Genomic DNA, 27,572 nt, shown 5'->3' on the forward strand with positions numbered 1-27,572 from the left:
CTCGGCTGTATTTTCCTGGTAGTTTATCAGGGAATTCATTATTCAGCAAGTAAGCCTGTCATTCAGTAAATTGCCTTTGATGAGGTGGCTTTTGTCCAGTTGGTCATTCGCTGCTGGCACTTTGACTTCCAGGAGAATTAGCTGGTAGTGGACTAGAAGTGGGATTGGGTAGGAGGCTATGCCGGGCAGAGGGAATACCACAAATTAAGGCACAGACCCGAGAGAGACCCCGATGGACTAGAGCATTACAAGCCCCTCTGCATGTCTGAATAATAGGATTTGGATGAGTTGTCCGCGGATGAGGCCAGAACACCCTGCAGGGGTTAAACCTCGAGGGGCCCGTGGGCCTGCAGAGCAGTTCGGAATGGTCCTCAAGGCAACTATGAATGACCGAAAGATTTGTTTTTAGTGTAAGACTTAGGATGCTCCAACCGGGTATTATTTCTTACTCATTTGAGCCACGATTGCATCTTTTACTCTTTCGTGGCAGGTATTGAAGGAACACTGCCTTTTATCACAGCCATGTGTGTTACAATCTCCGAGAAATGAGTCCGCTTCTATCTTTTTATCCCTTTTAGTGCTGAACAGTGCTTTATGCAGTTATTGTTAACTATCTCTTGACATCCTTTTTTTTTCTGGACCCTCGAGGGGCTGGGCAGGAGGGTGGGGTCACACTGGCCACTTTCCCGAGTACGCTCGGCACCCTTCACCCCCCATTTCGGGCCTGGCGCACCCCTGGCTGAGGGCCCTCACCCGGCTCTCTACGGCTCCCTCAGGCATCAGCGCTCCCCTCTTGCTGGCTGACACCCAGGTGGGCCCCCCACCACAGGTGTGGCAGAGACTGGACGGGTCTCTGTGCCCCGGTTGGCTGGTGAATTACACTCAGGTGGTAACAGTAAAAGAAAAAAAAAGGGGATCCAGTGGATCTCTAAAATGTGTCCATTTTGCATAACTGAAACTTTATAACCACTGATCAGCAATGCCTCATTTTGACATTCTCTTAATTAAACTAAACTTTAACCTTTTGAAGATGATGCTTGTTTCTCTCCTTCTTTGTGTTCCTCATAATCACAAAGCAGAAGACACCGACGGCCGCTCAAGGTCAGGAGCCACATCAAAAAGTCCGTCTTGTAACGTTGATGACACTTCTGTACAGGAAGTTTCTGTTTCTGTTTCTGCACGTTTCTGTTTTGCTCTTGGAGTCAATGCGCCTGCAGCCCAGGGTCCTGGGCGAACCGGCGACCCCTTCAGTGTGGCCGGTGGAGCTTGGGCCGGGCGGCGGGAGTGTGGGTGTGTGCTCCGTGGAATTCAGAACTTCCCTTGACCTTTGAGAGCGAGGTACGGTGTGCAGTGTGTTTACAGACCCATCCGCCTCCCTTGCTTTCCAGGGGAGACTGGAGCGGGCCAAAATATGCATATGCATAATGAAAACATTTCCGGGAAGGGCTGTGCTTCTCAACAGATTTTGGTTTTTGTTTCACACCGAGAGTTGTGCAGCTATCAAAGGGACGGTACGTAGTTAGCATTGCAGCCCGTGCTGAGGGAGCATTTGCGAAGGCGGCCGGTTCATCCGGAAATGGGTCCCATCTGTGTTGACATTGGCCGCCAGGCCCCACCGCCCAGCCCACCAGCCGGCTCTGATCCAGACAGTCGGGAATTGTGCTTCCTGCCCTCCCCTCCTCCGCTTAGAGGAACAGTGGGTCTACGGGACAGGGAGACTTCAGACCTTCCTAGCTGAGAGAAGAGAGCAAGGAGACCCCTTTGGGGGCTGTATATGATCTGTATGATACCCCATCAAGGCATTTTCTAGAAATATCTTTGTTGGATCATTTAAACGGCAGAGGGTTGCACTGTGTTTAGATGGGGTAGAAGACGCAAGTTAGTGTTGTGCTATTTTAAGGCTAGACCTTATGTAAATGTGATGCCTTATTATACCAGCAGATAACAGCAAGGTCATTTTTTAAAAAATATTTATTTATTTATTTAGTCTGTGCTAGGTCTTAGTTGCGGCATGCGGGATCTTTAGTTGCAGCATGTGGACTTCTTAGTTTCGGCATGCGGACTCTTAGTTGCAGCACACAGACTCCTTAGTTGCGGCATGCATGTGGGATCTAGTTCCCTAAGGATCTAACCCAGACCCCTTGCACTGGGAGTGCAGAGTCTTAACACACTGGACCACCAGGGAAGCCCCAGGTCGTTTTTTTATTGTGGTAAAATACACATAACACAGACTTTACCATTTTAACCACTTGTAAGTATCCAGTTTAGTGGTGTAAAGTACATACGTTGTTGTGCAACCATTGCCACGATCCATCTCCAGAACTTTTCATCTTTCCAAACTGAAACTCTGTCCGAGGTAAGCAATGCCTTGCACCCCTCTAGCCCCTGGTAACCAGCATCCTACTTCCTGTCTCTAGGAAACAATGATGTTTTGGTCCCAGCCCTTACCACCTGCCTGCTGATGGCATTTCATCCTTCCTAAAGTACTTTCACAGCAACTTCATTATCTCTGTTTGACAGATGGGATTACGAGATTCTTTGAGATTGTATGACAAAATCCGGTATTTTATCAGTTGCAGAGTTTTGACTAAAGCCCAAGATTTAAAACAACAAAACCATTTTATTTTCCGGAGAAGTCAGATGTGATCCTTTTAGTGGCTGTGAACCATCCTGTTCCTTTTTTCCTTGTCTTTCGAAAAGCGCAGCGTTTAGTGTCACGTCTCATTCCTGTGGCATCTTCATCTTGGATTTATCCCGTGTCCCGTTGGCAGTGCTGTTGCGCTGTCCTGCCTTCCCTGTGGGAGCCCGCCTCCTGGTAGAGGAGGAAGGGAAGAAGATGTGCCCCATGGACTCTCATTCTTAGCCGTGTATAAATAAAACTTGAGAAAATATGTGTGAATAATTTCCCAGTGTTTACTCAAGTGCTGTTGGAATGCAAATTAAATAGTGATCAGAATGGAAGGGGGTGTCATTTGGATAAAAACTTTTATTTTGCCAAGAAGAGTGTCTGCTCAAAATTCTTGATGTTAGGATTGAAACCATGTTTTGCACTTGAGGCCATAAACTTTTGTTATCCGTTGACAATCCCTCCCTTCCGGTCCTCGGGAAGCTTAGGTGATGCTGTGGAGTGCTGCTACCGTATTCTCGTCAGCCAAAAAGGGTTTTGCTGATGTGTGGCAGAGCTAGAGCATGAACCCTTCTTGTCTTCTGTCAGATCATATCGTTTTTAGCTGCTACTCTTAACAGATTTTAATCACTGTAACCAGAAAGATAGAATCTGGATGTATCACTGTATGTATAGAATTAAAGTCAGAAAGCCATTCCAAATTCTAGGCTGGTGTTTTTCTCTGCTAAAATTAGGTCTCAGGGTTCATTGGTGAGTCTGGTGCAAAGGACTGAGTGATTAATGGGGGCCGGAGGAGGGGAAGGTGGGGGGCAGCAGCAGAGAGGAGAGGGAGGAAGGGCAGAGTGGGCACGGAGGTAGAGCCGCTGTGGACGTGCCTTCCTCAGGAACGCACGGATCCCGCCGTGCTGCAGGAGCCGGGAGCATCGGGTTGGATCCAGTGGCCTTGGTGGGTTGCACGGTTCCTTCCCTGCATCCTGTCTGGCTCGACCGCCGCAGCAGTAAGCACTCATCTGTGCCCACCCGGCCGACTCCTGGCTTCTCCACTAAGCAGCTCTGCAGCACGGGGGTGCTGGGCAGGGTCTTGCATCCCCCTCAGTTTCCTCGTTTGTAAAATCAGAATCAGAATACCAATCTCTCAGCGTTGTTTTCTCAACAAGAGAAAAAATATATAAAGTGTTCCAGAACAATGCGTGACACACGGAAGGCAGACCGTAAATAGTCATTATTATTATTTTGTTGGAACAATAGCAATAACAATAATAATCATTGTATTTATGCCATATAATTATATCTTAATATTTATTATTATTAATGGAAAAAATTTTCTATGAGGCTTTTCCTTTAAGTAGCAAAGACAAATATTGTGTTGGCCAAAAAGTTCGTTTGGGTTACGTGAATGAACTTTTTTGGCCAACCCAATACTAACGGGCTTTTCTTAACAAAAAGGTAGAAATTAAATTATGGCCAGTATTGTGAGCCAAGCAAGCCTATCGATTATATTCCTGTCCAGTTGTAAGTATTGGTTTTCTCTAATAAGATGCTGACACCTTAAACGAGAAATTTACAATGCCTAAGGCAGATAAGATTTCCGGAAAAAAGTCACATTCACTTAAGCATTCATTCGTGGGAGAAATATTTCAGTGAATTTAAAGGTTATCTAGGAACTGGTACCATGCCATCTCTACTTTCCTGTCTAGGACGCAGCACAGATCAGTCATTCCTTGAGGAAAACAGTTTCTCATCCTTCTTTGTCAGTATCTGAGAAGGCTGTGAGGGTTAGACTTGAGTCCCTTATTCTATTAGTGTGTGTTTTCTGAGAGCCAGTCCAGGAAGACTCTGGTGACCAGTGCAAGATGGTGGCAGGCCTTTGTGCACGGACTGGGTCTCTTCTAGCATTGAAGGGAAGCCGCCAGATCCAAAGTAGCATGATGCCACGTTGGTGTGTAGCCTTACTGTCAGAAGGTACATTTGAGTACGTGCTCTGGCCAGAGATTACAGTGTCATCAATCAGGTAGTGAGGACCCAAAGTCAACTCTCACTACAGTTTTGAAAGTGTAAAGTTGGCTTTATTGACTGATGACCTGCAACCTTATAAGGAGGCTACAGCTGGAATCTTAGAGCCGGGATGGACATCAGAGGTTATATGATCCCACGCCCTCATTTACAGGGAGGAGATTGGTACCCAGATTTAGAAGAAGGTTGCATAAACCAAGGCTGAGGCTGGAGCTAGGCCTGCCACGTGCCAAGTATTGGAACATTGGTCTTCTTCACCCTACACGCTAGTTTACTGCCTGTGCTCTGGTTTCCATGACCCCCTTTGGAAACTTGCCTTCCTCATTTTGTACTGTTTAAAATTCCTGTGAATTGTGATTTCAGTGAATTCTGACCTACTGGAAAGAATCTGACAGAAGTTTTTCCTCTGAAAGCAACGGTGCTAAATAGTGGTTCTGATCCACCCATGGCCTCTGTTCTCTTCCATTCTCAGCAACATCTTTCCTATTCGTTTATAGGATATAGGTGGTGTGAACTAGTTATGAAAGGGAAAACATTTTTTCTGTCTGTCCCTCATTTGCCCTTTAACAAACCATCAGACCTCTGCCCATGTCTGGAACCCCTGTGGCAGAATTTCAAGGGCAAATGGTATTTGGGAGTGGAGTGTGAGATCCTTTTTGGAGAAAGAGAGTGCTTCTCTATAAGTTTTATTTTTTGAGGGGTATTACTTCAAATGAAAGTCATTTTTTTCCCTGATTTTAAAAACAATATTATGTAGAAAATGCAAGCTATATGGATGTGCATAAAAAAGCAGTAACCTTGTGTTAACATTTTGGTGAGTGACCTGCCCTTGTATAGATGTGAGCGTAAGCACAGCTCTGATAGAAAGGCCAATAGGGTACCTGTTTTCTTTACTTGGCAGTATCTAGTAGAGATTTTTCAAGTAAATGACTGCAGATGTGCACTGTCCTTTTACATGTCTGCACCTGGCTGTGTCAGGATACCTAAGCATTCTTCTCTCAGGGAATGTTTAGATTGTTTTTAACTTGGGAGGGAAAAAACTTCTATTGAACATCCTTATACGTTTTTGCTTGTATGACCAGTTGACCTTCTTGGCATATATTTCTAGAAGTGGAATTGTGGATTTAAGGGCATACGTATCAAGTGGTTGTGTCGAATGCACGACCACCAGCAGGGTCTGAAAATCTGCTAAGTCCCATCAGCTGAGAGTCAGCGCCTGGCCTTACACACCTTTGCAGCACTAGAAAGGGGCCTGTGCTAATTCGTAAACATTCGTTCGATCCAGCCACTTGTAATGCTTTTCTAGAACGTGAATAATCTGACTGTTTCAACATACTAAGGGGAAGTTGAAACACCCTCATTTCATGAGTAAAAACACTCAGGGAATCAAACAGCCCCCTTCCAAAAGCGGAGGCTTTAACCCTGGCGTAGACTCCTGTTCAGACCTCACCCGGGGAGGACAGTGTGTCAGGTTACATTGTAGGCACCACCTCTCCTCTCCAGATGATAGGAGTGGATGTGGTACAGTGTGAGAGCACAGGGTGATGGCGGGCGGGCCTCAGACTGGGGAGGGGAGTGCAAGGGAATCAGGGCCCAGGGGTGGAAGGGAGATAACTGCCTTCAAGGATGGGAAGGAATACTGCGCAGATGACCTGGAGTAAATTATCTTTCTTCATCTGGCGAGAGGAAGGAGTGGGTTGAGTGCACAGTGGAGATTAGTCATTCGCAGAGGACTTCTTGGCTTCAGACTTGAGTTATAGGAAAAGTGGTGGAGTTTCACATTCTATGGAGCATTGTTCTCCTTGGAAACTGCACTTGGTCGATCTTCAGTTTGGGGCCTCTGTTCTCTTCCGTTCTCAGCGACATCTTTCCCATTAGCTTATAGGATATAGGTGGTGTGAACTAGTTATGAAAGGGAAAGAGAGAGAGAAACAGAGAATATGAATATGAAAAAGCTCTTTACTGGGCAGATATGGTGCTTGAAAACCCCAGCTGTGTCATGGACCAGTGTCTGAACTTGAGCAGGAGGATTTAGACTACGAGCCTCACTTCCCATATCTGTAAAACATCAGGTGATGTAATATCGACCTTGAAGGATCCCTGGATGGATGCCTGATGTAGCTTGTAACTAGTGCAGAGGCTGCTTAGGACAGTGCCAGGCAGATAGCAGGTGTTGGGAGGATGTTGGCTTTCCTGCCCTTCAGCTGTTTCTGTTGACCTAAGGGCAAGTGAGGGATGGAACAAGCAGATCCCATACGTGTTCATGGAAAGAAGAGGTGGGTCTGCCTTAGAGTCATCAGGGACTTCTGAAAGAATGGTGCTTCAGCTGGTCTTGCTCGAATCTGGATGGTCCTGAGCTTGCCAGCTCTCCATGCTCTGAAGTTATGGCTTCAAAATCAGGGTGCCTCCATCTCAGATTCCTTCTCCAGAGAATAATTTGCAGTTTCTTTTAGAGGTGGGCTCATAGGTGATTTCCTCTTCTCTTTTTTTAAAAGTTTCCCTGGCCCACACGAGGAGTGTGGTAAGATTGTGGGCAAACATACTCATGTGTTCAGTCGCTGTGTCATTAGTGCTTGCTCTGTGATGAGCATGGGTGGATCTGAGCCATCTCTGTGCCCCTCAGGGGTCTCCAGTGTGGGACGCAGGCCGTGAAGGGGAAAGTCAGCTTGGGCATCTGGGAGGGCAGTGGCGTGGGGTAGAGGGGAGGAGAGACGCCTGTCTCTGCTCTTGGTGGGGGGGGTCTGCGAGGGCCAGCGCGCGTCTGGTGACAGCCAGCAGGTCGTGTGGGTTGAGTGGCGTGGCCAGGGCTGGGCTGAGGGTGGCCGTGAGCGGGTGAGCAGCGGAGATCCTGCCAAGAGCCGAACTTTGGAGCTCTTTGGATGATGTTCTTTTTCTGCAGGGACTCTACAAAGGAGGGAGGAAAATGCCCATCGACACCTGTTAGGTGCAAATCCAGAATTTCCTGCTAATGATTGTGCTCTGTTGTTTTTTCCTTTCTTCGCTCAGCCGCCTGACAGCGGGCCACCACCGCTACCGACATCCTCTCTCCCAGAAGGCTACTATGAGGAGGCCGTGCCACTGAGTCCCGGGAAGGCTCCAGAATACATCACCTCAAGTGAGTGGCCCCCCGACCTGCCGGGCTGTTGGGGAGCCCTCCCGCTTTTCGGGTGAAGGGGAGTAGGGGCATTACACAACACCATGGACATGTGGACTTCAGGAAATTCTGAACCCAAGGAGGGAGATACAGAAAGGGTTTTGAAAGTCTAAGGTGTCCACCAAGTACCTTCGGTAATTTCAGGTTGTTGTCTTTCTTGTGACTCAGAATTAGTGAAATCTTGTTGCTGTGGGAGCATGCATCAGACAGTGAAATGTGTTCCCTGTGGTCAGAAGAGAATGACGTTTTGAGGCATGTCTTCATGGGGTCCCTCCCCGCCACCTTGACCAGGGCACGTCCTTCTTAGGCTGCATTCATGGTGCCACCAAGAAAGCGTGTCTATAAAATAAATACAGAGCAAGCAGGCATCTCATCATAGCTGTTTGTTTGTTTTTCAATTTATTTTTTATTGAAGTATAGTTGAATTACAATGTGTTAATTATTGCTGTACAGCAAAGTGACTCAGTTATACGTATATATACATCCTTTTTCATATTCTTTTCCATTAGGGTTTATCCCAGGATATTGAACCTAGTTCCCTGTGCTGTACAGTAGGACCTTGTTGTTTATCTGTTCTGTATACACCAGTTTCCATCTACTAATCACAAAACCCCACTGCAACCCTCCCCCTCCCCCTCCCCCTTGGCAACCACCAGTCTGTTCTCTATGTCCCTGTTTCTGTTTCATAGATAGGTTCATCTGTGTCATATATTAGATTCTACATGTAAGTGATATCACATGGTATTTGTCTTTCTGACTTACTTCACTTAGTATGATCATCTCTAGCTGCATCCATGTTGCTGCAAATGGCATTATTTTGCCCTTTTTTATGGCTGAGTCATATTCCATTATGTATGTGTACCACATCTTCTTTATCCATTCATCTGTCGATGGACATTTAGGTTGTTTCCTGTTTCTTTTTTTGTTCCCCATTCATACAGGTTTTACAAGAATGCTTTGGCCTACGTTAGGGCTGTCATGACATGATCGTTAGCTGCCTGCTCGCACTCAGAAGTGCCCCTTTGTAGGCAGCCGGCTTTCACAGTCACAGAAGAAGGGCAGTGGCATTGAACACCTTTTGTAACTACCTCTGGAGTTTGTTTTTAGATCTTTGCCTTTGCTTTTGCTCCCGATACTCTGGCAGCAGGCAGCGTGCTTTGTCTCATAATGAGGCAGATGTGGCCTATCTGAGTGTGCTGCCTTAGGGAATCCAGCTTGCCTTTCCTGTAAAACATGCGTAAAATGGGGAGTGAAATAGTGATCTGCTCGTGTCATGGAGAGGCTTCCGTGTCTTCGCATCTTGTGTCCCGTTCTCCCACCTCCTCCCTCTGCTCACGGAAACACTTTCCACTGTCGCCGTCTGCCTGTCCCCTGAAGTCTCTGCTTCATGTAGACTTGGAGTTTTCTGATCTTTCTCTCCCCTGGCAGCAAACAAGCAGGGCCATTTCAGCAAAGCGGAATCTAACTTGATCGTTCCAGGAAATACCCCCAGGATATTTTCTGACCGTGAAGAGGGACACACAGAAGCCAGGTGAGCGGGACCTTAGGCCCTGGAGGGCAGTGGCCTTTCCCGCTCACTCGTGCCTGTTTGCTCTGGAGCAGGCCGACACAGCCTCAGCCCAGCATCAATAGATACTTGAGGGCCTCTTAGTGAATTCTGAGTGAGAGAAGGGACAGTTCTGACAGGAAGGCTATGAAATACTGGGTTTTGAGATCCAAATATTAAATATTTAAATTTCTCTTTCATTTTAGAACCATTTGGGAAAAATGCATTCAAGTAATTTCTGTGTCCACTGTTTCAGAAGATAGTAAATTAATTAGAAAACACAAAAAATTAAACGGCTTGATATAATTCAAAACTTCAGTGGATTCCTCTCTTTCTGAAAACAATGAATAAAGGAAAAAAAGTTGCTGATGAGTGTATTTCCCACCATTGGGAATGCTGGGTCCCAGCCTTCTCCCACCTTCCTTGTCCCGCTCCAACATACTTTGAAGACTAGAAACCGAGAGTAATTTTGTTTGACTTGCGGGGACCTTTGGTCATCTTCGGTCCGAGAAGGCCCACGCGACCACTGTGTCGTGTCCCTAAGTGCTGAGGTAGGGCCCCTTTGGTTGAGCTAAGCCCGGAGGGAGGGCCATGGAAGGGCTGCTGCCTGGGGAGGGACAGTGGGTCCGCAGTGCCAGCACTTCGCTCAGACGTCTGTGCCTGAGCCTCGGCTGCCGGCCAGGACCCTCCGCGTGGGGAGCCGTGGCGGGGGTCTGCGGCCGGGTCGGGCCAGGGTCGCGCCGCCTTCTCTTACTCATGGGCTTCTGGCAGCTTTGTCGAGCCCCGAGTCAGGCCCGGTTTACTGAAGAAGCAGAACCACGTCGTGGGGCAGGGGCGTGTTGTAGACGCAAGACCCTTTGGGGTCGTAGGAACCGGGCTAGAGGCGTGCCAGGGGCCGGCCGGCATCAAGGGGAGCTGCACGAGGCCTGGGGGCGAGGAAGGATGCTGGGAACCCCCCTGCCTCTCACTCCTGGATGCGGGGCCCCGTGCGAGAGGCCAGAATGTGGCTCCGTGGAGCCGCACGCACCTGGCCAGGACCCAGAGGCGGCCGGGCATGGGACCCTGTGGAGCGCCGACGAGGAAGGCCTGCAGCCCAGCACCCGCGAGCGCAAGCTGCAGCACCTGACACCCTCCCAACCTGTAGCCGCTTCCCGTCGGCCGTCCAGGTTGCTCACAGCCTTCTCTTGTAGCCAGTCCTAACCCAGAAGCATCCAGCAAAGGGCATCTGGAGACATGTGTTCCAGCCTTGCTGAGTTGATACAGAATAAAAGCACCACCATTGCTCCTGGGTTGGTTTGGCTTCCACGCACCTCTCTTTACACACAGAGGATTTGCAAACGAAGACGGGAGCAGAGTCGTGGTTCAGCGTAACATGGTTCAACCATGACTGGTGTGACGGAAACTCCCTAGAGGGTATGACATCCTCTGTCCACTTTGGGATGACCTCGTTCTCTTCTGGCCAAGTCACACACTCCCCTTTGGGAGCCTGCCACTAGAATATGAATCCAGGGTCAACTGCTGTTAGCACTTCTCTGTTAGATGGTAGGGGATGTGAGAGGGGAAGAAAAGGATTCGATTATACGTACACAGGTAGAGCCCTATCAAAATATGGACAAAAACCTCGTAAACGGTTCAGTCCTCATTTCCACAAACGGTCCATGGTCCTAGCTGGTATTTATAACTTCCTGCATGTCCTCTTTGCCTTCAGCAAGCACCTTGGTTGATGGTCCAATACAGTGGCTCAGCTTTCCTTCCTGAAAGGTCTGGCCTCCAGCAGGACTACCTGTACTGGACAGTTGCCGTGTCCCGCTGACTCGAGTGCTAAGGACATCCCAGGGATCTCCTGGACCTGGCCGTGCTCTTCTCCCCATGTGTGCTCACATCTTCTTGGTGGGCGGGACCAGTCACCCAGTCAGTGCAGTGACCACTAGTTTGTCTGTTGTCTCCACTTCTGGGTCCGTGGAGCCATCACTGTGTCCCTTAGAGGGGACATTCTGCCCCTAGAGAGTAAGACCCATGGCCAGCAGAGCCCAAATTTCTAGGAATGGAAGCAGAATTTTCGTGAGCAGATGTCTAGGGGTAATAGTGAGTGGAGTCACTACCATTTCACCCCTGGGTTCCCAGACCTGTGTTTGGAGATATTCTTGAAGAGCCCCACCCCCCAGCCCCACAGGTGTGACCAATCAAGCTGGGCCTGAAACGGAGTATTCCGAAGGGATTGCACTGGTCTGCTGCGTTGGCTGCTTCAGGGTGATGAGGACAGGGCAAGACCAGTGAACTGCATGAGCACAAACCCATTGCTGTCAACTTCAGTTGCTGTAAAATGAGTTCCCTGGTCAGAAGCAAGGCTTCAAGCCCATGGATGGCACTTTCTGCAGGAGTATCGTGGACAGCGGGTTTACTTTATCCCCTCCACTGAGAATAAAGTGCTGCCCCTTCCATGGTGCACGTGGTCCAGGGATAACCTGTGAGTAGGCGGCTGGCTGACAGCCCAGGGAACAGTGTCATGTGCAGGCAGGACACTCAGAAGTGCCGGGAGTCAGCTGGACCTTGCTGAGAGGAAGTCCATGTTGCTGAGTTCCGTGTGTCAGCTCCACCCCTGACACCAGCTGCCTGTGCAGGAGTCCATTCGGACAAGAAATCTGGGCAAAGAAGCTCACTGATGTCTGAATAGTGAGTCGTGTGGTTACCTGATTGTGATTTGGGCGAGGTTGCCCTTTGCTAAGCATTCACCTGATATGCAGGTGCTCACCTTCTGAGCCCTATTCACAGCCCCTTGCGCAGACCTCCTTGCTGCCAGTCCCTCTCAAGTCTTGACCATCCAAGCAAATGCCAGGCATGCTCACGAACCAGTGAGAGGCAGTGCAGAGAGAATAGGGACACAGGCTTCTGAGCCACTTGCTTATGCCCCTCGCTTATGTCTTCAGGGCCTGATGGAGCCCAGTGGACATGCGCCTGCTTCGATGCAATGCCACGTGCTCCTCGGTGGGTTGGATGACCCGGAGCCCTTGCGGGGCAGCTCAGGTTGATGATCGTAACCTGGTGCTCCACAATCAAGCATTTAGACTGTACTAGGGTGGCGGCGGTGCGCCGAAGGCCATTTCTCAAAATGAAGTGGTTCTCATCAGAGGCTGCCAAAGCTGCGCTCTGAAATCCTGCGGGTCGGCCCTGAGCTTCACCTGTGAGAGCCTGCCGCAGGCTTCTGTTTCCAGTTTATAGAGCAGGGTTTGAGCAGAGGAGAAGAAGCACCACGATGTGGAATAGGAGATTTATTTCAGGGGTTCGACCTCACACGATAGTGGAGCTGTTGAAGGTGTTCCCCGAGCACCTGCCCAGAACGGCCGCCGGGAAGGAGAGCTGGAGGAGCTAAGGACACGCCGTCGGTGATTCTCTGCTCTCCTCCCCAGCTCTGTGTCTTTCTTAGCTTTCCACAGGGCCCTCGTTACCTCCTAACGAAATCCCAACCCCAGCCCTGACACCGGACCCCTTGACATCCTGTTACAGCCCCCAGGAGGAACCCTGGACTCTGTTGGGTGACCGCCCAAGAGACTTGCCAGTGAGTGGGTCGTCCTGTGGGCTCAGACTGTTGCTCCCGCCTGCTTGGTTTGCTGCTAAGTTGGCTGACGTTCTTCTAACGCGATTCCATCAGTCCTGCTCTCTCAGAAGAAGGTGGGCCATGAACGTACTGTCTTTTCCAGCCGTGGATCTCAACTCCCGGGTAGCCAGGGGCACGGTCTACTTTTTCAGTTCAGAATCAGGTTTTGACTTCATCCTTCATCAGGGTGAGGTCTCGGATGAGTCACCTGATCTCTCAGCATCCTCGTTCCTTTCCTCTGAGATAAGGATACTGCTCTGTGCCCGCCTCTGGGTGGCTAAGAGGACCAGCAAGGCAGGGGCTGTAAGTGCAGAGCTGGCTTCCTCTTTTCACAGCCTTATCCCACAGCGTACAGATACAAGTATAAAAAATACTGCCTGACACATAGTGAGCGCTCAATAAATATTTGTTGCATGAATGAAATGAAATGTTCCCATTTCTGACTGATTTAGTCATTAATTCTTTTGTTCATTTGTTCATTCAGTGTTTACTGAATTTGATGTTCTAGAAAATGAGCGAAGCACTGAGGGGTTCGTGGTCCCACAAGCTGCTGTGAGCATGATCTTTCTAGGATAAATTCGGACTTGTCCACCGTCCGTCTGAAATCTCTCAGTGAACCTTGGGCCGTGGAGCAGCACGTGGTCTTTCACAGTTTCATACTTCCTTCCCTGTGTACTACGTGCCCACTGTGCTAAACTTAAAAAAACTTTTATTATAAAATACATTTATCAAAAAGTGCATAAAATATGACTTGCCAGAGTTACCTCTTCGGTCATCCTAGTCTCTTGCTTAAAATCTTTCCTTGACTACTTTATCAGGATTTAAAATTCAACCTAAACTACCAGTCTTTCCATTCCCCCCCCCACCTTAGTAAATAAGTCTTTGTGGGGAAATTAACATGCAAGTGTGACCACGGAGTACAAATCACAGTCCAGTTTCCAGTGAGTTCTGCTCTGTGCAAGGTCAGCCTTTTCTACCACTTCTCCCGTTGTGTGCAACCGGTTGCTTCATCCATGGTTTCTCCTTATCTGTCGCTCATTCCTCGTTTAGGTGTTCATTCCTCACGTGTGTTACAAAAGCAAATGTATTCCAGATGTGTCCGGGGGTTGAGGGGAGTGCAAAGATGAATCAGACACGGCCTCCAGGACCTTATGATCCAGCAGGGCTGAAACTAATAAGATCACTCATAGTCACTAGTATTTATTCATCACTTTTAAGATGCCAGCCATCCTTCTGAGGGCTTTGCATTGAATTTCAGTCGATCTAACTGTTCTCCCTTCTATAAATATTTGTTACTTGCCCTGTGCCAGGTAGTTTGTTAAGTGCTGGGACAATCACATCCAACAGGGTGGCCTCCCTTCCTGCAGGGGACTTACAGCCTGATGTGGGACAGGCAGACAAACAGAGGTGACAATACAGTGATATAAGTTTTGTGTTGGGTAGTGTGGAAGCAGAGGGGTGGGGCATTCCACCTGGTGTCTTAGCTCAGGCTGCCGTAACAAAATAGCATAGACTGGGTGGTAAAACAGTAGGCATTTATTTTCTCAGAGTTCTAGAGCCTGGAAGTCCACGATCAGGGCTCTGGCATGGTCAGCTTGTGGTGAGGGCTCTCTTCCTGGCTTATGTACATCTGCCTTCTCCCCATGTCCTCACGTCAGGGAGAGAGCGCGGGATCTCCCTCTTTCTTTTCTTCTGAGTGGATTACGACCTCATTTAACCGTAATTACCTCCTAAAAGTCCTGTTGCCAAATACAGTCATATTGGGGTTTGAGCTTCAACACGTGAATTTGGGGGGCACCCAATTCAGTCTGTAGCAGTCAGTGCGGGTGATCCAGGGAGGGCTTCAGGGAGGAGGTGCTGTAAGTTAAATCCTGAGTGATGAGAGCACGTGTCCAGGCAAAGGCAGGAGACTGAGGGGGATGAGCGCGAAGCCTGGGTGAGAGCAGCGTGTGAGACCCCGAGGTAAGGGAAAGTGGGATCTAGCTGGGAGACTACAGACAACCCGGTATTTAAGTGTTGGTGCACGGCAGAGCCAGAAGGAGGTGTGAATCTTTCTGAAAATCCACAGATGACCTGAAGGAGAGGGGTGGCCTTGGGTTGGATCTCAAACCTTAGGAAGGGTTTGTGCGTGTGGCGATGCCAAGAAGGAAGAGGGCCTTGCAGACTCGAAAGGACTTTAACATGAAGGTGTGGGTGGGAGTTTTCTTTGGCGAAACTCTCTGCAAGATGGGGGTCATGGTGCCTGGCAAGAACGCAGCAAGGATTCGACAATGTAGGGTCTGCAGGTGCTGGGCCCGTATAGAACAGTCCAGAAGTGGTTTTTATAAATACAGCATTCTTAGTCACTTCAGTTGAAAACTCTTCGTTGAGTTTCCGTTGCCCAAGCCTTAGTTATTTTTTTCCCTGTTTTTGCTAACTAACGTTTCCCCAGTTACTCGAAGGCAGAAGCCTCTTTCTCGTTTATGAATATAATAATTTGCCCTGGAGCCCATAGGTGGTCCTCAAGATAAGGCTTTTGTAACCAGGTTTATTACTTTTATTTCTTACTTTTGACAGATTATGACTCAGATGCAATGAGTAGCTCTTACGAATCATACGATGAAGAGGAAGAGGATGGAAAGGGGAAGAAAACGCGGCACCAGTGGCCCTCAGAGGAGGCCTCCATGGACCTGGTAAAGGATGCCAAGATCTGTGCCTTCCTGCTGCGGAAGAAACGCTTCGGGCAGTGGACCAAGTTACTCTGCGTCATCAAAGACACCAAACTACTGGTAAAGCCTTGCGACTTGGTTGCTCTTGTGTAGAGTCGGTAAGATGTGGTCGGCCGTCTAACTGGGTGGAATGTACACCCAGGCCGGTGGCAGTAACATCGGCGGGAGGGAGAGGGAACAGCGGTCAAGGGCTGGCCCGTGATAGGCCGTCAGCGAGCCCTGGCCGAGGCTACCATGGCTTTAATGCTGTCGGTTTCGCCAGCCCCCCTAAAGCAACCAGCGGGCAAAACCATCCCCATCTCAAGCCAGCGTCTGCGGTTCAGTGGAAATGCACACTGCTTTAACTTGCCAGAGGTCGCAGGATGGATTTTCTCATTTGTAGTGAGTCAGTGAATTCCTCAAAGCCAGGTCATCGAAGTGGGCCTGGCAGGCCAGGCGAGGTCTGGGGGAGAGTGCCCAGGAAAGGAAATTCTTTTGGAAAGCAAAAGGCTGACTCTTTTTTTTCTTTTCTTGTAACTCAGAGAGGCAGAATAGAAAGATAGAGCAAGTAACAGAGGAACGGAGACAGGAGAACAGAGACCCTTTGCTGTAGGCGTTAGTCTACTAGGGAACCCAGTAAGGAAGCAAGAGCCTTTGAGACACACCATTTGTCCCTCCTCCTTTCTTCCCAGCTTCAGAAACCATGGCTGGTTATTGGCACTGTGAATGTTAAGAGTGTGTTATTGTATTTTGTTTTTCCTTCAAATTAACCCTGGGGAAAAAAATCACTCAAAAGTATATCATTAAAACAACACATGAGAATGTATGATTCTGTAACTCACTTTTCAGTGGAGCAGATAACCCCCTTTTTAAAAAATAGTCTCATCTGTGAATTATGGGAATCTGATTTACTAGATTCTTAAGACATTGTATGTTTTTTAATTAATGGTTTTGTTAAAAAAAATTTTTTTTTAAACAGTGCAAGTACATGTTTTTTCCACATGTGTGGCCTGAATTTCTCCCAAATTTAGAATATGCCAAAAGTGATGATGCCGTGGGGGAATTTTAAAGTAAAGAACGAAAGAAAAAAAAGATGAAAAAGATTAATATGGTCCGTATTTACAATCTGACATAATGGCTGCAAGCAGTGGATATATTATATAAACATTTTAAAACTACACAGTCAACTCTCATGTAAAACGCACTATGGGAAGCTTGTGGTGGAGGGTAGGGTCAGCGGACATCGGACCCTCTGCCCCGGCCCTGGCTCCACCCACCCCCGCTCTCGTCTCCTCCCTCCCTCCCTCCTCATCTTCTGTTTCTTGCATCACCTACCCAGTTTCCCATCTTCCAAACTGGGATGATAATGCCTACCATTTAGAGGAGTCGTAAATATTTAAGAAGAGATTAATGGAAAACCATGTGAAAGCACCGTCTTTGATGAAATGCAGAATCAAAGTTTCATTACGAAGCATTTTTTTGTTCAAAAATGACCTATGATCCAGCCGCCCAAATGACCCCTGTTGATGGTGAAAAAAAAAAAATTGACAGAACAGAAAGCTATGAACAGAAAACAAAACGCCAGCCTCTTCCCCTAAGTGCTCCCGGCCTGTCTTCACACAGGCACCACCATGACCAGCTGTTTTGAGTAGCCTTCCAGAACCTGCCCAGACAGCTCTCTGGTGGACACTATTGTGTGCCCAGACCCCTTCGGTTCCCTCACTTGGCGGGGGGCTGCCGGCAGACAGCTACCCAAGGTCACGTCCCTTCCCAGGGTGTCTGCATCCCCTGTGATGCCTGAGCGTGAATGCCCCGCCTTGTGGGACCAGCCTGCAGGCGCGGTCCAGCTCCAGAGCTCCCGTGGGGTTCATCAGGGCCTGTATTTGAACTGCACTGAAGCTTACCTTCTTCCTCTGCCCAGTCCTCCTCCTCCTCCTACAGGTATAGCTCTTAAATAAATGCCCCTTAATAAATATCCCGTGTGCTGCTCTGTTTTAGAGTCATCTTCCCTGGGAATCCAACCTGCAGGGAGCTCCAGATGTTACTATATGGTATTACTGATAACATATCCATTTTGAAGTGTTTAACTTAAGGAGAAATATAAGCTATAAAATTTCCTGGGACTTCCCTGGTGGTGCAGTGGTTAAGAATCCACCTGCCAATGCAGGAGACACGGGTTCGAGCCCTGGTCCAGGAGGATCCCACGTGCCATGGAGCAACTAAGCCCACGCACTGCAACTACTGAACCTGTGCTCTAGAGCCCGCGAGCCACAACTACTGAAGCCCAAGCGCCACAACTATTGAAGCCCGTGAGCCTAGAGCCCGTGCGCCCCAACAAGAGAAGCCACTGCAATGAGAAGCCTGCACACCACGATGAAGAGGAGTCCCCGCTCGCCACAGCTAGAGAAAGCCCGCGTGCATCAACGAAGACCCAACCCAGCCAAAAATAAATAAATAAATTCATTAATTAAAAAAAAAAATTTCCTTTCCAATTCCTTCTACTGTTAGTTTCCTTTTCACTTTTTTTTTTTGCACATACCAAGAATGTGAAAAGTCTGGTAAATGGTAAACATTCATAGCAACCTGAGATTAGTTGTTTTTGGTGTATTTTTTTCTTCGTTTTTAGGCAGGGTAGCCATCAGTTTTACTTCTTAAAAAAGTGGGTATCTTCCATACCCGTGCCATTTAGGAGCCAAGGTCTTAGAACTGTAAAACAGGAAAGGGCTCTAGAAATCATTTCTGAAAAGAAGTATCTGTTCATTCATTCCTTCGTCAGTAGATGGATTAGGGTCCTGGGTGCAGGCTCTGCACTCACAAAGTTTGGGGCTAGAGCCCTGGCTGTGCCACTGTTCAGGATGCCTGATTTTGGACTAGTTTCCCAACCACCGGAACCTCAATTTCCTAATCTGCAAAATGGACAAGCGTGATGATTAAATGAGATGTATGAAATGCCTCATATAAGGTAGACACTCAATATTTGGTAGCCGCTGTTATTGTTGCTAATTATTTAATAATAATGTAATTCAATAAAATAATAATAAAAACAGCAATAAATCATTTCACAAAAAAGGAAGCAGGCTCAGAAAGCTTAAACAACTTGTGGGAACCCAGATTAAATTAGTAACAGAGCTGGGACCCAGATACCTGAACTCTTAGCCCATGTATTGCCATTACGGGGTGTGCTTTTGGTCCCCAGTAATGCAGTGAACCCAAGGCAGGAGGGGAAGCCTTTAGACAAAGATCTGGTGTGAGAGGTCTAGATCAAGCGAGAGTGATAGGAACTCAGTGTCAGTGTCGCCACAACACTGAAAGCTCTAGGGTGAATGTCAGTGATGCAAACGGAGCAGCATGCATTTTGGACCCTCTACTCAACCAGAAAGCACAGCTTTGCAGACATTTTTGGCCGTTATATGTTGATACGTATACTCTTCATAAAATCATTCACCTGTCTTTCAGAAGGAGGATAGGGATGGGATAGGAGGACACCAAACAACATAGGTTGTGGAGTAAAGTATCCAAGGTCCTGCCTGCCCACATTAGGGTGGCAGCTCCATTTCAGCAAATCTAGTATATTCGTGTCGCTTAATGGGGAAGCTCCACTAGAACATAAGCTCCATCAGAGCAGGGACTTTGTTTCCCACCGAGTCATCTCCTGGGTGCTTGGTAAATTCTGCTGAATTAATGAGCAGATGTTTTTGCACGCACGTGGAGGGGAGGTGTCGGTGTGGAGCGGTGCTCTGTATGTGAGTCTCAGTGTGTGCAGGTCGCTCTTCCAGTCTCTGAGTATCTCCACCCTTCAGTCGGACCTCCAGGTGCTTCGCCAGTACTCCTGTTTTCATTGTGCTGGAGTTTTATCCGTGTTTCTGCTTGGACTTCCTTACAGCCTAACTTTGATTTCTCCTGTTCAATGCAGTGCTACAAAAGTTCCAAGGACCAGCAGCCCCAGATGGAACTGCCGCTCCAAGGCTGCAACATTACATACATCCCAAAAGACAGCAAAAAGAAGAAGCACGAATTGAAAATTACTCAGCAGGGCACAGACCCACTAGTTCTCGCTGTCCAGAGCAAGGAGCAGGCCGAACAGTGGCTGAAGGTAACTTGTTGCTTTTGTTTCTGAGACATTTTCTTTCCGAAACCTCTTTCTGAGATCTGTTTTATTGAGTTTGTAATTTTTTCCAAGCGTAGGCAAACAATGGATTAACCTGAATAGTTTTGTCTTTGATAGTGGAATATTCTGATTACTTTGAGGTTAATCACTTTAAATTTTGTCTTCAAAAGGCAATATACCCCCTGTTTACAGGCTGCTTCTAGAGCTTTCTCTTTTTTAGTTTTTAACATCTTTATTGGAATATAATTGCTTTACATTGTTTTGTTAGTTGCTGCTGTATAACAAAGTGAATCAGCTACGTATACATATATCCCCATATCTCCTCCCTCTTGCGTCTCCCTCCCACCTGCCCCATCCCACCCCTCTAGGTGGTCACAAAGCACCGAGCTGATCTCCCTGTGCTATGCGGCTGCTTCCCACTAGCTATCTATTTTACATTTGGCGCTGTGTATATGTCCATGCCACTCTCTCACTTCGTCACAGCTTACCCTTCCTCCTCCCTATGCCCTCAAGTCCATTCTCTACGTCTGCATCTTTATTCCTGTCCTGCCCCTAGGTTCTTCAGAACCCTTTTTTTTTTTTAGGTTCCATATGTATGTGTTAGCAGACGGTGTTTGTTTTTCTCTTTCTGACTTACTTCACTCTGTATGACAGACTCTAGGTCTATCCACCTCACTACAAATAAATCAGTTTCGTTTCTTTTTATGGCTGAGTAATTAATATTCCATTGTATATACGTGCCACATCTTCTTTATCCATTCATCTGTCGATGGACACTTAGGTTGCTTCCATGTCCTGGATATTGTAAATAGTGCTACAGTGAACAATGTGGTATGTGACTTTTTAAATTATGGTTTTCTCATGGTATATGCCCAGTCGTGGGATTGCTGGGTCATATGGTAGTTCTATTTTTAGTTTTTTAAGGAACCTCCATACTGTTCTCCATAGTGGCTGTATCAGTTTACATTCCCAGTGCAAGAGGGTTCCCTTTTCTCCACACCCTCTCCAGCATTTATTGTTTGTAGAGTTTTTGATGATGGCCATTCTGGCCAGTGTGATGTGATACCTCATTGTAGTTTTGATTTGCATTTCTCTAATGATTAGTGATGTTGAGCATCCTTTCATGTGTTTGTTGGCAATCTGTGTATCTTCTTTGGAGAAATGTCTACAAAGCTACAGTAATCAAGACAGTATGGTACTGGCACAAAAACAGAAGTATAGATCAATGGAACAGGATAGAAAGCCCAGAGATAAACCCACGCACATATGGTCACCTTATCTTTGATAAAGGAGGCAAGAATATACAATAGAGAAAAGACAGCCTCTTCAATAAGTGGTGCTGGGAAAACTGGACAGCTACATGTGGAAGAATGAAATTGGAACACTCCCTAACACCATATACAAAAATAAACTCAAAATGGATTAAAGGCCTAAATGTAACGCCAGACACTATAAAACTCTTAGAGGAAGACACAGGCAGAACACTCTATGACATAAATCACAGCAAGATCCTTTTTTTATTTTTTAATTTTTATTTATTTATTTATTTTTATTTGTTTTTTTTGCGGTACGCGGGCCTCTCACTGTTGTGGCCTCTCCCGTTGCGGAGCACAGGCTCCGGACGCGCAGGCTTAGCGGCCATGGCTCACAGGGCCAGCTGCTCTGCGGCACGTGGGATCTTCCCAGACCGGGGCACGAACCCGTGTCCCCTGCATCGGCAGGCAGACTCTCAACCACTGCGCCACCAGGGAAGCCCGCAAGATCCTTTTTGATCCACCTCCTAGAGAAATGGAAATAAAAACAAAAATAAACCAATGGGACCTAATGAAACTTAAAAGCTTTTGCACAGCAAAGGAAACCATAACCAAGATGAAAAGACAACCCTCAGAATGGGAGGAAATATTTGCAAACGAAGCAGCTGACAAATGATTAATCTCCAAAGTATACAAGCAGCTCATGTAGGTCAATATCAAAAAAACAAACAATCCAATCCAAAAATGGGCAGAAGACCTAAATAGACATTTCTCCAAGGAGGATAGAGCTTTCTCTTTTTTTTTTTTTGCGGTACGTGAGCCTCTCACTGTTGTGGCCTCTCCCATTGCGGAGCACAGGCTCTGGACGCGCAGGCTCAGCGGCTCTGCGGCATGTGGGATCCTCCCGGACCGGGGCATGAACCTGTGTCCCCTGCATCGGCAGGTGGACTCTCAACCACTGCGCCACCAGGGAAGCCCGTCAATTCTTTTTTATTTATTCTGCTTGGGATTCCCTGGGATTTTTAAATCTGTGGATTGGTATTTTTCTGTTTTAGAAAAAATTTTCAGCCATCTCCCTTAAAATATAACTTTGCCTCATTTCCTCCTCTCCCCCAACTAATTTAAATATATGTTAGACTTTTTCACTATATTCCACTTTCATCTTCTCTTTGTGTTTTACTATCCTTTTTTTCCCTTTAGTCTGGTTAATTTTTTCTTATTACTTTCCAGCTCACTATGTCTCTCTTTAGCTGTATCTAATCTGCTGTTAAGTTTGTTCCCGTTCACTGGATCCTTAATTTTGTTTATGGTAGTTTCCAGTTCTTGAATTTCTAGTTGTTTCTCCTTAGGAATGTTTGTTTGGCTTTTCTCTCCAATAACAAGCACATAACAGACATAATTGTTTTTTCGTTTTTTTGTGTTTTTTTTGTGGTACGCGGGTCTCTCACTGTTGTGGCCTCTCCCATTGCGGAGCACAGGCTCCGGACGCGCAGGCTCAGTGGCCATGGCTCATGGGCCCAGCCGCTCCGTGGCATGTGGGATCCTCCTGGACCAGGGCACGAACCCACGTCCCCTGCATCGGCAGGCGGACTCTCAACCACTGCGCCACCAGGGAAGCCCGACATAATTGTTTTGACAGTGGTTTTGGTTGAGTTTGGACCTGGTTCTATTATCTGTTGTGCATTTTCTTGTTCATGTCATTTTGTCTTCTTGCATGCCAGGTTATCTAATGATCATGCTGGGCATTATATTTGGAAAAAAATTATTATAATTATTTTTAATAACAGCTTATTGAAGTATAATTCACATTTCATGCAATTCATCCTTTTAACATATGATTCAGTGGTTTTTAGTATATTCATGGAGTTGTGCAACTATCACCATAATCTAATTTTAGAACATTTTCATGAACCCAAAGAGAAAAACTGTCCTCACTATGCTAGCAGTCATTTCCCCCACCCCCAGCCCCAGACAACCACTCATCTGCTTTCTGTCCCTACAGATTTGCCAACGCACTCGTACAACATATGTCCTTTTGTGACTGTCTTCTTTTACTTAGCATAATGTTCTCAAGGTTCATCCATGTTGTATATGTATTAATATCTCATTCCTTTTTATGGCTTTTTGTGTCATTTCTAAGAAACCATTGTTTAATCCTAGGCCTTAAGATTTACACCTATATTTTCTTGTAATAGCTTTATAGTGTTAGCTCATAAATTTAGTCTGTGATCCATTTTGATGTAGTCTTTGCTTGTAGTGTGAGGTAGGGGTCCAATTTCATTCTTTTTCTTGTGGGTAGCTAGTTGTCCCTATAGAAATAATTTGATTCTCAGCACAGTGCTTTTTCCTATCCAAGAGCATTTGCCTATGCCACATGCTTGAGGGGGCAGTAGGTCTCCAAAATCAGTTTAATTTAATTTCAGAGCTTGAGATTTTCAGAGCCATCCAGGTGACTTGAAGTCAGCCTGCAGTCCATTCAACAGCAGGCTTATTTTTATTTCAGTCTTACTCTAGCTCCTAATCTTGGGGCCCTAATATTAAGTGTGAGGGTTTTGCCAGGGGCCTCATCCTTGGTGAGCCCTGGCCTCCAGCTTTCGGTCCCTATTCCGCCAGAGCTGTCAGAGTGCTACCTGGCTTCTTGGCTACCTCCTCTGGCGGGTATCAAAGGCAGTCCTGGCTGCTGGGCTACTTCTCTGGATTCCCATAGACTTTTGGATCATGACCAGGTAATTCCACACTATGATAATAGCTCTTTCTTGCTCTTGGGAAGATGCTGTGTATATTTCATCTTGCTTTCCTCATTGTCTTTATCAGGAGAATTGGTCCAAACCTTCTAGTCCATCATTGCCTGCTAGTACTTGCTTTGAAAAACCGGTTGGGAGTGGGTGGGAAAGCCTGATGAGACATTTTATAACAATGGTTCTTGTAACATGCCAGCATCCTTTAAACTTTGAGCCTCACTTCCCTCTCATCCCCCAGGAAAGTATAAGGGTCAGACTCTGTGATGACAACAATGATTGTTTCTGTTGGGGCAGAACACGTAGATGTGGCTTTTCTCATCTCTGTAATTTGGGAAATGGAGCAGAGCATTTCTTTTTTTTTTTTTTTTTTTTTTTCGGTACGCAGGCCTCTCACTGTTGTGGCCTCTCCCATTGCGGAGCACAGGCTCCAGACGCACAGGCTCAGCGGCCATGGCTCACGGGCCCAGCCGCTCCACGGCATGTGGGATCTTCCCGGACCAGGGCACGAACCCGTGTCCCCTGCATCGGCAGGCGGACTCTCAACCACTGCGCCACCAGGGAAGCCCGAGCATTTTTTTTTAATGGGAGTCCTGTGATCCGGAGTTTCTGCTGCTGAGCTTGCTTAGCCTTCCAGACACAGAATCTTAATACGTTACATGTCAACCACTGGTGTTACCAAAGTACTTTTCCATCATTATTATCTCTTAATTCTCAAAACAGCTGCCTGAAAAAGGTGTTACTATTGGCCATTTCATTTTACAGGTGAGATACCAAGTCCTAGGTAGACGGGATGTCACAGTGATCAACCAGTGATGGAGCCAGGAGTCGACCTCTGAAATTCCTGGCTTCCTTTTCATTTTCATTCTGCTGGGCCATCTTGACAATTTGCCATTTTCTCTTTTTATTCCTCACTTCTAGGTTCTTAGCACCATTCCTTCAGTAAGGAGGGAAAGAATGAGGAAATAAACGAGGAGCCTTATATATGATTCTGTTTTCTTCACCTGGTCCCACTCTTCGTTACCTGTATCTGGCCTTCTGCATTTTTGTGTTTACCTGTTCCCTAGTGGAGAACCCAAGAAAGGACACTCTGAAACCTAAGCTTTCTTCTCTTTTCCATCTGTTCTCACAGTTTGTTGAGTATTTTATGCATACTAAAGAGTAGCTCCCTTGTTAATGATATTGGTCTAACATGAAGTCACCTAGCGTTCACTGGGTTTTACTGTTTCATTGGGAAATAGCAATAAGCGGACAGTGCAGCTCACAAATAGACAAAGACAAAACTTTTTCAAGATGTCAGGTGCTGATGGAGTGAAATAGTCTTACACCTTATTTTAGCAGATGTGAGATACAGATCACAGGCACTTAGCTAATTATAGAATGATGACTCTGTCAATGGGAGCTTAACTGCAAAAACTTTTTAGCATTTGCTGATATTGCTTTAAAAAGAAGTAAATACTTGGTAAATTATCTTTTTCTACAGGGTTTAAATTGATTAATTACTCCACTTAATGTTTGTGCTTTACTTCCATTGCATATTGTAATACAAGAACCTAAGAAGTCTTGATTAGAAATGGAAGTCTGATGACAAAACTACTTTCAATCAATCAGTTACAGAATTTTAGTTTTTTAAAATCAGCAGAGACCTGAGATGTTTTAGTTTAGTTTCATCCAGATATTGTTGTTAGATTGGCTGCCTTATCAGAATCAACTGGAAATTAAAAAAAAAAAAAACACCAAAAAACAACCCTAATCCTAATCCCTAATGATTAGATTCATTTGGGACCTAAGAATTTTTTTCCTTTTTACTTTATATCTTTTACCCTTTTTAAGATCCAAAAGGCCACAGATGTAATTGAAACATGCCTGCCCTATTAATTCTCTCTCCCTCAATTGTGTCTTTTTATTCTTTTTGAGCCATTTATAAGGGCTTTATCATTAGTAAAGATGTTAATCATTAAAAATAAAAATTCTCTCCCTCTTCCAAGGTTACTTGTATCTTGAATTTATTGTATTATTTATTGTATTATTGTTACTTGTATCTTGAATTTATTATTATCTAGGTATACTTTAGAAATACTTTTTACTTACAATGTCTGTACTCAAACAAGAAATGATATTATTTTTCATGTTTAAAATTTCCATGTAAATGGCTTCAAACTGCACGTGTTCTGCAGCCTGCTTTTTTCACTCATTCATTTGCTTGCACCCTCTCACTGTCACAGGCAGTGTTCAGTGAGCATTCTCGTGCGGGTCACCTGGTCTCGGTGTCCTGGTTTCTCTAGGATGGAGACCGTATATTGGAATTGCTGGTGTTGATATGTGCACATCTTCAACATTACTAGAGCCTCACAAATTGTTCTCCAAGGTTGTTTGTACGGTTGTCCTTCTACCAGCAATGTGTGAGAGCAATCACTTTGTATGTCTCCTTTGAGTTTCTTTGTACCTATGCAGCAAATAGAAATGCAAATTTCAATACCCATCCCCCCACCCTCATAAAAATTCTGCATCTTGTTTTTCTTTCCTAAATAGAGTATCTTGGAGATTTTTTTTCTCCAAGTTAGAGAATAGAGCACTTTTTCTCTTTTACAATACATAGCATTTCATTTTATAAATAGAATATACTTTAAAAAAATCTGCTATTTTTGGATATTGGGTTGTTGTCATTCTTTTGATGTGACAGGGAGTTCTATAATGTTAATCCTGTGCCCGAATCATCTCACAGTTTTGCTAGTCTGTAGACTGCATTTCCAAATAGAGGAATTGTTTGCATGAAGGTTATAAGCAATTGTAATTTTGAGATACAGTTGAATCACTTTGTAGGTTTACCAGTTTACCTTCCCACCAACAGTATGTGAGTGCGTTTCCCCCCAACAGTGTGTGAGTGCCTTTTCCTCCCAAAAGCATGTGAGTGCCTTTTCCCGCTACTGTCCTGCCAGCAGCCTGTGTTATCAACTTTTGAATTTTTTCCAGCCTGATAAGGGAAAATGATATCTCATCTAGTTTTAATCTGCATTTCTCTCATTATGAGTGACATTGAGCATCTTTTTATAGGGTTCAAGAGCCTATGGCTGTATTACTGTTTCCGTGAACTGTCTGTTTATATCCTTTGCCCTTTTTGTAGATATTCTGCTCAGAAATCTATTTTTAAGGAACTTCCCAATGCCCGAGGCCAAGCCAGGTTTGGTAATCACAGCTCTAGCTCAGCCTGCTCATTTCCACTTGGATAAAAGTCCTCATGGAAGAGAGCATTTGAGAGCAAGTAAGTGTTTCTGCAGGCAGATAGGCTGTTAAGGTAAATGGCATTCCACAGCCATTTTCACTAAAGTTTTATTTGACTCTTATAACTGCTTCTGAAATTCATTATAATAATTATAAAGGAGCTGGGAAGGAAAAGGTGGTGAGCCAGCACTGTGTAGAAAGACAGTGTCGCTAGAGCTCAGACTGGAGTCCGATGCTGGGTTCTGACCTCAGCTCCGCCAGTCACTCGCTGAGTGTCTTAGATGAGCTACTTGACTTCTCCGTGCCTCAGTTTTCTCATCTATGAAAATGCGAGGGGTTGAAAGTAGTGTCTGCTTTTTAGAGTTGTTGTGAGGCTGCAACCATGTTAAGATATAAAGTGTTTAGAAGAGCACCTCACCTGTATGAGCACATATGTAAGTGCAAGCTGCTATTATTGGTGGTGTTAATAAACATACAAGCTCCTGTTGAAATCTGTTTGGAAATCAAGATGACAGCAGGATGTTTTTAGGGGCCAGAGCTACGAGTGTTCACATCCCTTCCTCCCACCCTCCTTTGCCCAGACCTGCAAGGAGTCTGGGAAACATCTTCCTGTGTGCCCATAGAGAGGAA

General features: G+C 46.1%; 1 protein-coding gene across 2 annotated transcripts in view; it reads left to right on the forward strand.

Moving 5' to 3' along the window:
* AFAP1 (actin filament associated protein 1) overlaps positions 1 to 27,572 on the forward strand; it is a 155,173-nt gene that overhangs the window by 64,741 nt on the left and 62,860 nt on the right. For both annotated transcript variants that reach the window (XM_082611307.1, XM_082611306.1), the window contains exons 4-6: positions 7,646 to 7,754; positions 15,491 to 15,702; positions 19,535 to 19,714. In XM_082611307.1, the coding sequence (XP_082467433.1) occupies positions 7,646 to 7,754; positions 15,491 to 15,702; positions 19,535 to 19,714 (501 nt within the window). The remainder of the gene's footprint in view (positions 1 to 7,645; positions 7,755 to 15,490; positions 15,703 to 19,534; positions 19,715 to 27,572) is intronic.

This window comes from Mesoplodon mirus (genome assembly GCF_964341445.2).
Source record: "Mesoplodon mirus genome assembly, chromosome: 2".
Lineage (NCBI taxonomy): Eukaryota > Metazoa > Chordata > Mammalia > Artiodactyla > Ziphiidae > Mesoplodon > Mesoplodon mirus.